This window comes from Drosophila navojoa, chromosome X (genome assembly GCF_054131105.1).
Source record: "Drosophila navojoa isolate 15081-1374.11 chromosome X, UAZ_NAV_1.0, whole genome shotgun sequence".
In the NCBI taxonomy this organism is placed as follows: domain Eukaryota; kingdom Metazoa; phylum Arthropoda; class Insecta; order Diptera; family Drosophilidae; genus Drosophila; species Drosophila navojoa.
Window position 1 is genome coordinate 29,719,575 of NC_142895.1, and position 11,496 is coordinate 29,731,070.

At 43.7% G+C, this 11,496-nt stretch overlaps 2 protein-coding genes across 2 annotated transcripts; one reads left to right on the forward strand and one right to left on the reverse strand.

Moving 5' to 3' along the window:
* The first annotated feature begins 65 nt into the window (after window positions 1-65).
* On the forward strand, window positions 66-2,109 carry LOC108655429 (WD repeat-containing protein 46). The gene is made up of 2 exons (XM_018107143.3): window positions 66-1,785; window positions 1,853-2,109. The coding sequence occupies exons 1-2, from the start codon at window positions 136-138 to the stop codon at window positions 2,009-2,011; spliced, it is 1,809 nt and encodes a 602-aa protein (XP_017962632.1). The 5' UTR covers window positions 66-135; the 3' UTR covers window positions 2,012-2,109.
* Window positions 2,110-2,198: 89 nt separating this feature from the next.
* Window positions 2,199-4,449, reverse strand: LOC108655427 (testis-expressed protein 10 homolog). The gene has a single exon (XM_018107140.3). The coding sequence runs from the start codon at window positions 4,357-4,359 to the stop codon at window positions 2,398-2,400; it is 1,962 nt and encodes a 653-aa protein (XP_017962629.1). The 5' UTR covers window positions 4,360-4,449; the 3' UTR covers window positions 2,199-2,397.
* Between the last annotated feature and the right edge of the window lie 7,047 nt (window positions 4,450-11,496).

The following is an 11,496-nucleotide window of genomic DNA, read 5'->3' on the forward strand; positions in this document are numbered from 1 at the left end:
GCAGTCTTCACTTGCAGACGATTGCTATATCGATAATGATATCAACAACAGTGGTCCCGTTCGAGACCACGAGCACGTTGCGGTGTGCGGCGCTCTTTGATTTGATTATAGAATATCGGGAAAATCTAAAGCGAGATGACAAAGACAGCGCCAATGGGGCGCAAGAGGCCGTCAGCCCGCTATTTCGATAGGGGAGCAGCTGTTAAAACCGAAGATGGCGAGGAGAAGCCATCGAAACCAAAACGCAGACAACAAAAAAGTTTCACAGGTGATTTTCTAAAAATTCAGTCGCAGGAAAAAAGAAAAACATTAAAGCCTAAGCGCCATGAAGCTACTGAGAAGCCCAAGAAGCAAAAAATACCGCAGGAACTACTGGAAAAATATTCACGTGGCGCAGGCGTCGACGCCATTGGCGTCAAGACGCGCCACTTCAAGGAGAAGCAGAAGCGAAAGGAAGTCTACGTGGAATATGCCACAGAACAGGCAGCACGTACAGAGCTTTTGCTGCAGGAGATACCTGGACAGTTGGAGGCTGATGAGGGGGAGACCACAGCGGAGTATCGCCAAGCGGAGATTGTGGCCAATGTGGATCTGCAGTCGGCAGCGAAACATTTCACTCTCAAGCTCGATTTCGGGCCATACACGATGCGCTACACAAAGAACGGGCGGCATTTGCTGCTGGGCGGGCGACGCGGCCATGTGGCTGCCTTTGACTGGGTAACCAAGAGGCTGCACTGTGAATTCAATGTGATGGAGACTGTGGCCGATGTGCAGTGGCTCCACGTACCCACCATGTACGCGGTAGCGCAGAAAGAATGGGTATACTTCTACGACAAGAAGGGCATTGAGCTACACTGCGTCAAGCGACTGACGCGTGTCAACCGACTGGACTTCTTGCCCTATCACTTCCTGCTGGCAGCCGGCAACAGTGCTGGCTATGCATCCTGGCTGGACGTCTCGATTGGTGAGCTAGTGGGCAACTTCAATACAGGCCTGGGCGACATACGGCATATGCGACACAATCCGGGCAACGGCGTCCTGTGCATTGGCGGCGGCAAGGGCGTCGTGTCCATGTGGTCTCCCAAGGTGCGCGAGCCGCTGGCAAAGCTGCTCTGCCATCCCACAGCAATAACAGCGCTGACAGTCGATCCAAAGGGCGTGCACCTGGTCACCGCCGGCCTGGACCGACTGGTCAAGGTGTGGGACGTGAGACAGCTGAGCGACAAGCCGCTGGCCATCTTCAACCTCCGTCTGCCGGCCAACGAGCTGGAAGTATCGCAGCGCGGCATGTTGGCGCTTTCGCAGGGCACCTACCTGGAGACCTACACGGATGTGCTCTTAGGTGGTGGCACTGGCCGCAAGAACAAGCTGCCCTACTTGCGCCAGCGCTGCGACGCCTTCGTGAATGAGATGCGCTTCTGTCCGTACGAAGACGTACTAGGCGTGGCCACGGGAAGTGGCTTCCAGTCGCTGCTGGTGCCGGGCTGCGGCGAGCCCAACTACGATGCGCTCGAGGACAATCCATTCGAAACGAGCAAACAGCGGCGTGAACACGAGGTGCACGCGCTGTTAGAGAAAATACCGCCAGAGCTGATAACACTGGATCCACACGAGATAACCGGAGTGGATGTGCCAACTCTGCAGGAGAAGATCGATGCCAAGCGGCAGCTCTTCTACCTGAAGCCGCCGCGTATCAACATGAATCCGCGCCACAAGATGAAGGGGCGTGGCGGCAGCGCCAAGGCGGCACGCAACAAGCAAATAGTCAAGGATCAACAGCGCAAGGTCCGACAACTTTTGATATTTTTTCTTAGTTTTTCTACTAAAATTATTTTTATTTCTGGCCCAACAGGAATTCATTGCCGAGGTGAGAAAGGCGAAGAAGGACGTCATTGCCAACCACGCCGAGGGTGGCGAGGAGACGGCGGGCGAAAAGGTCAAGAAGCCAAAAGCCATGCGCTCCGTTTTGGATCGCTTTAAGCCTCAAAAGAAACAGAAGTCCACAAACTGAAAACATTAGTTGTTGCTTTTATTTAGTAATTATATAGCTATTAATTTGAAATCACGAAATCCTAATATTAAGACAATTCAAACTATCGGAATAAGTCATTTGAATGTATGTATATAAATATCTGAATCCAGCTCAAGAAACAGCCTTTGTTTTGATGTGTTAATTATATTTAGTCTGGGCTCTAATAATAATAATATAACTAGGATCTATACATACAAGCCTATTGAGCTACAAAAATGTATATATGTATAAGCATATATTAAATGTAATGTCCTTAGGGAAACAGTCTTGTAGAGACTTGTTGAACTGAAGCAGTCAGCGTTAAGTCATCCGATGATAGCTTGATCAAGTGATCCGAAGGCTCAGTCTAGGATAGTATCTCGGGTCTATTCATAGCTGAAGATGGACTTCAAGTAGCTGGCGATGTTCTCAGGTGAATTTTTCTCAACTTGCTTGAGCGTGGCCTGTAGCTGGTTAACATCGCCGCATTTGCGCGCATGATAGAATAGATTCAAGATGCGCTTCTGGTTCTCGAAGCGGCTCTCCTCCGAGCAGGAGTCGCCCGTCACAAGCAGCCGCCCCAGGTTCTCGAACACCTCGGATGCGCTCTCCACGAGCGCCGTCATGAAGACGACATTTTGCTGGCGGCAAAGCGTGGACATCGCTGTCAAGGTGACATCGGCCACGTTTGGCTTGAGCAGAAGCTGCGGCAGGTAGCCGAGAAACTTGGCGAACTGCTCCTCGGCACCGTAGCCCTGGTAGAGGTCAACGCGCTGCACGATCTGGCACAAAAGGTTCAGCACCTTGGTACTGATGCCCTCGCGAGTTGTGTATTGCTGGTCCACGTAGGCGTCGATGCAGGCCTGCATCACAGTGCCCATCCGATGGGCTTGCAACTGCAGCAGTGCTAAGCCATTGTCCAGCAGCAAGGCGCGTAGTGCCGCCACTAGACGCAGCTGCTCGTCAGTTGACAGCGTGGCCAAGCGGCGCAGGCATTGATGGATGTAGTACAACAGGCAGCCGTAATCCTCGCTCTGATCGTCGTCTGGCTGCGGCCAGAAGTGGCACACAAGCTGGACCAGCGTTAAGTTCTGAGCAATGCACAATTCTCCGCCAGCCGCTGGTGTCTTCAGTTTCTTGGCTTTCTTGCCGCGCATGCTTTGTGCGCTGGCTGCCAACGGCATTTGCTGGTAAGGATAGTTGCTGTCCTGGAGAAAGGTGCGCATGAAGCTGACAGCATAGGTCCGTCGCATCCAGTCGCTCAGCTCGTGTGTGCTGTCTTGCTGTGTGGCCTCGTACTGGAGCACCAGCTGCCACAGCTGCGCCATGATGACCAGAATGACATTAAGACTGTCTGCCGCATCAGCATTGAGTAGTTGGTTGAGCTGCTGCTGCTGCTGTTGCGGACGCACCTCGATCCAATTATCGTGGAGCAGCGGCATCAACTGCTCTACATAGCCGAGGAGCTGCTCGTTCTCGGCCTTACGCATTCGCTCGCCCACAATGCTGTACAGGTCCCGGTTGTCTAGTGGTTGAGGGCGCAGCACATTGTAGTACTGCACTTTCGTGGCGTCGTAGTGGACGACGCGTCCTGCTGTGCTGTCTCTGCTGTTGGTTTGGCTATTCTGCTGAAGCAGCGTGCAGAGAATTTGTTGCAGGCGCAGCAGCACTTTTGTGCGCCACTTGATCGTCGTCAGCTGGCCCTGGCTCAGGCGCACGGTGAGCAATCGATTCGTGTGCTGTGTGTCGTGGCGTGTGCGCGATATCATGTCAATGAAGTTGCTTATGATGGTGCTTGCGCTGCGTTCGGCCAGCAGGCGCGAGGGAACACGCTGGAGCAGCACATCCAAGAGCAGTAGCGAGTCCTCTTGTATAGATGGCTGGACATGCGTCATGGCACAGCGCAAGTAAGCGGCGATGATGTGGAAGAAGGGTACAACAGCCTCGACGGGCAGTCCCTCGAGCAGCACATCGAGCGTTTTGAACGATTCGCGCCGCACCTCCTGTTCGATGTCTAAGGCGCCAGCTGCGATGCCCTGCAACAGCTCATTGAGATGACCAATCAGGTGACCGGCCTGGCCAGCTTTGACGGCATCACGCACATTGCGCAGCGCGTCTGTGCGAAACTTAAGATTGTGATGTTTCAGTCGGGACAGAGCCTCTTTTAAGTTCAGCTGGCGCTGGCCGTTATTCGCCGATAGAACAGATTCTTTGAGCTGCGTGCGGATTTCAATTTTGCGCACCTTAAAGTCCGTCTTGGTCACATTGAGGCCCTTGGGTAGCTTGGCGCCCTTCAACTTCACTTTGGCCTTTTCGGCACGCAGATTCTTCTTATGGTGTCCGCCCATTTAAATGAATTACAATTTTAAATCAAAACATGTGCTGCTCGGCAGCAGAATGTAAAATACCACATATTAATTAATCGAGCTATCGATATTTCCCAAAGCTGCTGTGAGAATGTACAACAGGGCTGCCACCTATGAAATATTGCCACCTTTCATACGGCCAGCGCGCGCAATTCGAATGTGTCTGTGTCTGTTAGGCATACAAAATGCAAATTGCGATTTTTTCATTTGAATCATTTGTACGATTTATAGCTTTGCACTTTGCCATTGCTGCACCCCTTATGAAACTGGTTTAATCAGATTTAAGTAGTTCTGTTAATTGAAAGGCGTGTCTTAAATGACTCTGCCAGGCGATGGCAATTATATAATGTATCCAGCTAGCACATCCTGTGGGCTCACTAATTGTTTGAGTTTTACGACCTCTTTGTCAATCAATTAATCAGGGCGTGTTTTTAAACTTTCTTATTGTCTTGTTTGTTTTACTTTTGTAATTAGCTTGAAATGATACCAACAATCAGCTTAGCTCACATTATTTCAGCCGACAAGCGTTTTGGTTTCAAGGTGAACTGGTTACTTAGTTGGTTGGCTATCTTCTCAGAATGCCGGTCGGGTTCAAAGTGTCTATTAATAATTGCTAAGCAAACATATGCATAACGCCCACAGATCTTGTCCGCAAATCACATTCCGAGTATTAATTAAAAAGTGCAGTGAGCACGTATATATATTATTCTTGGCATTATTAGCTTTAGTGTTTGGGTAAGTGCACATTAAATGTGCAAAAGGGTAACGTGAAGAGACAGCTGCACACATTTATCATAGTTGATGCACATTAGGCATTTGGCGACATTGGATCGATGAATTTTTGATAAAATGCAAATGATTTTCAATAATTGAGAGCCGTGTAATTTAATCCATCGATATAGTGTTAAATAATAGACCCCGTCTTCAGGGCTGCCAGCTGGACATGTTCACAACGGCTAATCACAATTGTACCAAGGCGTTCGCTCATCGTATCAAGGACGACGTGAGGCTCTTCATGCACGTTCCTGAAATTGATAACAGCAAGTGACACGTCAGGCAATCAGAGTTGCACAGATTTCGGCTCCCGACACCTGCCACCAAAAAGGCAAACACAATATAACAACAACAACTACCACAGCGACAACAAACAATAAGTAATAGAAAAGCAAACGGCCGTTAAGTCCGTTAAGATGCGTCGTAATTGCTGGCAACTCTATGCACTTCGTTTTTGGCGCGCTCTCCATTCGGCGACGCTCGTCGCGACGCGCTGCCCGACAGCCACTGTCTGCCTGCGACAATTCGCCGCATCAGTTGTAATCGAAGTTTGAACCTGCGCGGTTGTGCTTTGCTTTTTCGTTACGGCTGGCTGCCTGCGTCGTCGAGCCGCTGCAAAAGGCGTCCAATTCGTCGTAAGAGTTGCTTTCTAACTGTAAAAGACCAACGAATTCATTCATTAAGACGTTTTTTTCTCCTGCTTCTTCTTCTACTACTTGCTCGAACTTTGTTATTGCGTGTGTTTCGGCTAGTTTTTGTTTGCATTTTTTTTGGGTTTTTTTTTTTGTGCCTATTCCCATTGTTTCCAACAAATGCTATTTTTTTTTTTGGTGCTGCGGTGCTCAAATTTGTTCCTTCAATGCAACAGTATTTTTGTTGGCTTTTGTTTTAACAATAACAATAAAAAGAAATCAGCCCAACAAAAACAATTAGCCAAATTTTTTGTAATACAACAAACAACAACAACAGTAAAGTGTAAACAAAGCTCAACCTACAGCAGCATTAATCTACAAAGCTAAAAGAGCAACAAGGAGAGAGAGAGAGAGCGAGAGCAACAATAGATAACAACGGTGCCGCACGCATGCAACAGTTGCAGCTGTAATGACAAACAACAACAACAGCAGCAGCAATTCTAACAGCCAATCAGAGTGCTGTAAAGCCGGCGTTTCGAGCTTCACTTTCGACTAGCCGCCGGACATACACTTCATTTGCATACGAACTCTTCTCGCAGTGTATTTTGCTGTGAATTTGGTTTCTACTGTGCTGGCAGGTAAGCTTTGTTTTATAATTACCGATTAACAACATCAACATCGTCAACATGATCACGTTCAATGCAATTGGCGCCAAAAGCGCAAAACTTGTCTATGTATGTATGTATGTATGTGTTTGTGTGTGTGTGTGTTTGCATGCATGTATTGTATGTTTGTGGCATTTCCGTTTGATTTTTAGTCAAAACGTAACAAGAGAGTGAGATAGAGATTTTTAGCTAGAAAAAGCAGCCACTGCAGCTGCTTGCTGATGCATCGTTTCCAATCAAATGTGTTGCAATTTGCAACTCGCAAGCCGGCTCAGATGTTTACAGTTTGCCAAAGATTTTTTATGCTAACAACAGCAAAAGTCTAAAGTTATACTATTCGTTTAGGTATGTATGTATGTATGTATATGCAGTCTGTATATACATACATATGTGGTTGCTCTTTTTCTATTGTCGTCGTTGTGGCAATTGTGCAGAGTCATGTTTTAGCTTTGGCGTTTTATCACGAAATCTCTGTCGCTTTGTGTGCCACAAATGTTGCAAGCTAAATGTGTCTATAATTGTATGCGATAATCTCATTAAACTTGACCCCCAATAGCAGTAGCTGAAAGCGACTTGCTTGATTTCGCCTCTGATTCATAATCAACGCGCTTGATTGACAGCTCACTCTGCCCTTCGATCTCCGACCAATTTGCATGCAGCTGAAAACAGAACCAGAAACAGAATATCGCCTGGCGATTTACCTAGACGTGTGTATGTGTATGTGTATGTGTATGTGTATGTGTATGTGTATGTGTATGTGTATGTGTATGTGTATGTGTATATGTTCATACATATGTATATCTTCGAGATCACAGCTGAACGCTACAAATGAGTCAGCCTCACGGCATCCAGAGGCAGCCTGACTGTTCGTCTCAGTGTTGGAAAAGCAGTTGATATCATAAATCAGTCACGAAATGTGTCAGAAATGAAAGTGTATATAGCTATACCCAATGACAAGATATATGTATATATAGATACATATGTATATAGTCTAAAGCTAATCAAGATATTACACTTTCTTATCTGATGTGGATATCGTTATAGAACTTTGCACTGAGATCTCAGCTGTTTGCGAAATTGCACAGTATCGAACAAGTATACGAAACACCCATGTGCCTCCTAGTGTTTACTGTGAGATAGAGATAGAGTTTTCTCTGTCCCTTTTTTGATACCGTCGGCCTAGTCTCCACTCTGACCGGTGAGTCGACTGCGCTTGCCGTCTGTATAACAAAATACTTTCCCTTTCTAATAGCGTCACTCAATGCTTGAGAGCATTATTCCTATTGCACATAACGAAATTATTTGCCAGGTCTATTCGTTTATTTATCATAGTCTCTGTTCTGTTCTTTCAATGATGATAATGATGATGAGAACGATAATAATACAAGAAGTTACAATTAATAATGCCATAAATAATATTAAATGTGAATGAAAGCCCATTTTACTTACTTAGTGAAAGCCCATTTTACTTATAGTATTTGTAAATCGCCTTCTAAACGCTATTTATTTGCTTGTATGGTATGCGTTTCGCACAGTTATGTGCTCAATGCTGTGAAGCTGTGACAATGAGTGTGGAAGGCACGTGTTTGATGTCTGCTTTGCTAGCTCTTTTCGCGGGATTGCAATCATTTTGGTGTATCTATTATCGGCACAGCCAAAACCGGAGATAGAGATGGAGATAATGATAGGGCGCTCGAGACAGAGACCGAGCCATTGGCGTCCAATTCCAAATGATGTCATGTACAAAAACGAAACGTAAAGAAAAAGCCAACAACAAAAAGATTCAAAACAAGAAAGAAAGCTCTAGTCGAGACTGCTCGACTACGAGATCCCCTGAACCCTACAAGCAACTGATATTTCAAGAATAATTAGCAAACACACACGCATACAAACAAGCACACGCACGCATACAAACAAACACACACACACACACATACACATACAAACAAACACACGCGTACACACACACTCACATATACAGGCGATTGCGCTTGGGTTGCGCTGCAGTGGTGGCAATATTATGAGAACTTATTTGTTGAACAATTTAATTTCTAGACGTACGATCGTAATGAAACTTACAGAACGTAATCATGATGTTTAAATGTATGTGTATACCGAAGCACAAGTCTCTAGTATTTGATATACGACTTTTACAAAGATGAGGGTGAGGGGGTGAATTTAGGGGTGGGGGGTATTTGAACAAAAACCGAAATTGTATAAAATACATCTTTATATACATTTTAAATTTGAAGACTCTAGCTTGAAAGATGTTTTTATCGATAAAAAAGTATCGGAATGAGTTATCGTTTTTTAGTGATAAACTCGATATGCGCGTGATATATACGGACATTTTAAAAAAAAGTTGAAGTCTCTAGCTCTTATATCTTCTGAAATCGACGCGTTCATACATACGGACGGACGGACGAACTGACGGACAGGGCCAAATCGACTCAGCTTGTCGCCCTGATCAAGAATATATATACTTTGTGGGGTCTGCCACGCCTCCTTCTGCCTGTTACATACTTTTAACAAAACCATTATACCCTGATTTCCCATTTTCAATGGGTTCAGGGTATAATGAGGAAGAAGAACAAGTAAGAAAGCTCTAGTCGAGACTGCTCGACTACGAGATCCCCTGAACCCTACAATCAACTGATATTTCAATAATAGTTAGCACACACACACACACACACACGCATAGAAACAAACACACGCACACACACACACACACGCATATACAGGCGATTGCGCTTGGGTTGCGCTGCAGTGGTGGCAATATTATGAAAACTTATTTGTTGAATAATTTAATTTCTAGACGTACGATCGTAATGAAACTTTCAGAACGTAATCATGATGTTTAAATGTATGTGTATACCGAAGCACAAGTCTCTAGTATTTGATATACGACTTTTACAAAGATGATGGTGAGGGGGTGGATTTAGGGGTGGGGGGTAAATTTTAACAAAAACCGAAATTGTCTAAAATACATCTTAATATACATTTTAAATTTGGAGACTCGAGCTTGAAAGATGTAGGAGATATAATTTTTTAAGTGATCTTCGATAAGGGTTTTTATCGATAAAAAATATCGGAATGAGTTATCGTTTTTTAGTGATAAACTCGATATCCGCGTGATATATACGGGCATTTTAAAAAAAAGTTGAAGTCTCTAGCTCTTATATCTTCTGAAATCGACGCGTTCATACATACGGACGGACGGACGGACGGACGGACGGACGGACGGACGGACGGACGGACAGACAGACGGACAGGGCCAAATCGACTCAGCTTGTCGCCCTGATCAAGAATATATATACTTTGTGGGGTCTGCCACGCCTCCTTCTGCCTGTTACATACTTTTAACAAAACCATTATACCCTGATTTCCCATTTTCAATGGGTTCAGGGTATAAAAACAGAGTAACAACAAATTTCATAATTTTATTATAATAAATAAATTGTCATGCTGAAATTTCAGCGCTGCTAAAAGTAATTTAATGCTTTGGCTTTTTTGTTTCTTTTATCAGTTAACCTCTGACTTTAAATAACAATTAAGCTGCTCCCCATAGACTTGGCTAATTAAAGTTTAGTAATTAGTTTATATGCTCGCACACGTATAAACAAAGTACATTCATACAATGTCCGCAGACATACATACTTACATGCATATATTTGTGAACATATTAAAAAACTGTTTGCTGTCGACAAATGTTTCCGTAAGGCAGATAAAGTCGCGATAGCCAACGCCAGACAATCCATTCCACATTGTATCTGGAATCACCGTACTGTATATTGCATATAAATATGTATATACATATGTATATGTGTGTGTGTATTCGTATAAACTTATCTCCACTCGGTTACTCACATAGATAGGTAAACTCTCAATAACAGATGCTTAACTAAGACAAAAATCTGTTTCCATACGAAATCGATAAATATCGATATGATTACAGATTTCTTTTAGATGAATAGTGCTTGTGATTTCAGCTATGCCAAAGATATGGCTATGATTTTCAAATTTTATTGTCCAATGTTATATCTTTAAAATTGTCAGAGATAGAGATACACGTACATAATACGTACATAAATGATAATAATGAAAAAAGAAGATCACGATCCAGAAATTTTAATCTGTCATGCTTACGCTTAGGTACAAATGTATATATGTAAGGGTACGTTGAATTAAAAAAATAAAGTGCCTGTACAATTTTATTTTGTATATATTATTAATGTTTATGATTTTTAATAGCATTTTTATGGCTCATTAATGTGAGCGATCTAGTTTAGAATGAAAACCTTCGGGTAATGCGATTATGACACGATACCAATCAATGATGGCCAGTGCCATCAGTTTTGAATAGAACTTTGTACAGTGGACCCATAACGAACATTTCGCACAACGAACGCATTTTTTTGGTAAAAGAAGTATCTCTCAAGAAGTATTGCACAACGTGCAACAACAAATTTGAAAACATTTATTGTGTGCAATACTTTTGTCTGGGTTAAAGAACGAAATAGGAAACCCCCGTATATTCCTGACTGTCTTAGCATTTTTTGGCACTATTTTGCACGCCATTCAATTAGCGAACGTTTCTCCTAACAACAACGAGATGCTGGAAAAAAACTTTGTTTGTCATCCATTTCTTATTTTATAACGATTCATCGTTCGTATCGGCTCCAAGTTAAATTTTAACTTTATAATGGCATACAAAGTTTTAGAATGGTTGATTCATACACAGCATTTATCTACAATTTATTCTTATACAAAGTGCTGCTGCAAGAATCGTTTTCTTATCTTTTATACATATGTACATAACTCTCCCTCATTTCCCTCTATATTGTTTATTTGTTTAAATACTTTAATTGAATTGATAGCGAAATTGTTGGGGTCTTTAGCATGGATGTAGATCCCACAGTACACATACTGAAATGTTCCGCCACAAGACCAACTGCCATCTATGAAAAAATTTCAAAGCTTGAATGAGAAGGCTACGAAGTCGTCGGACTTAATTAGCAAATATTCTTGACAGATGTAATACTTCATAA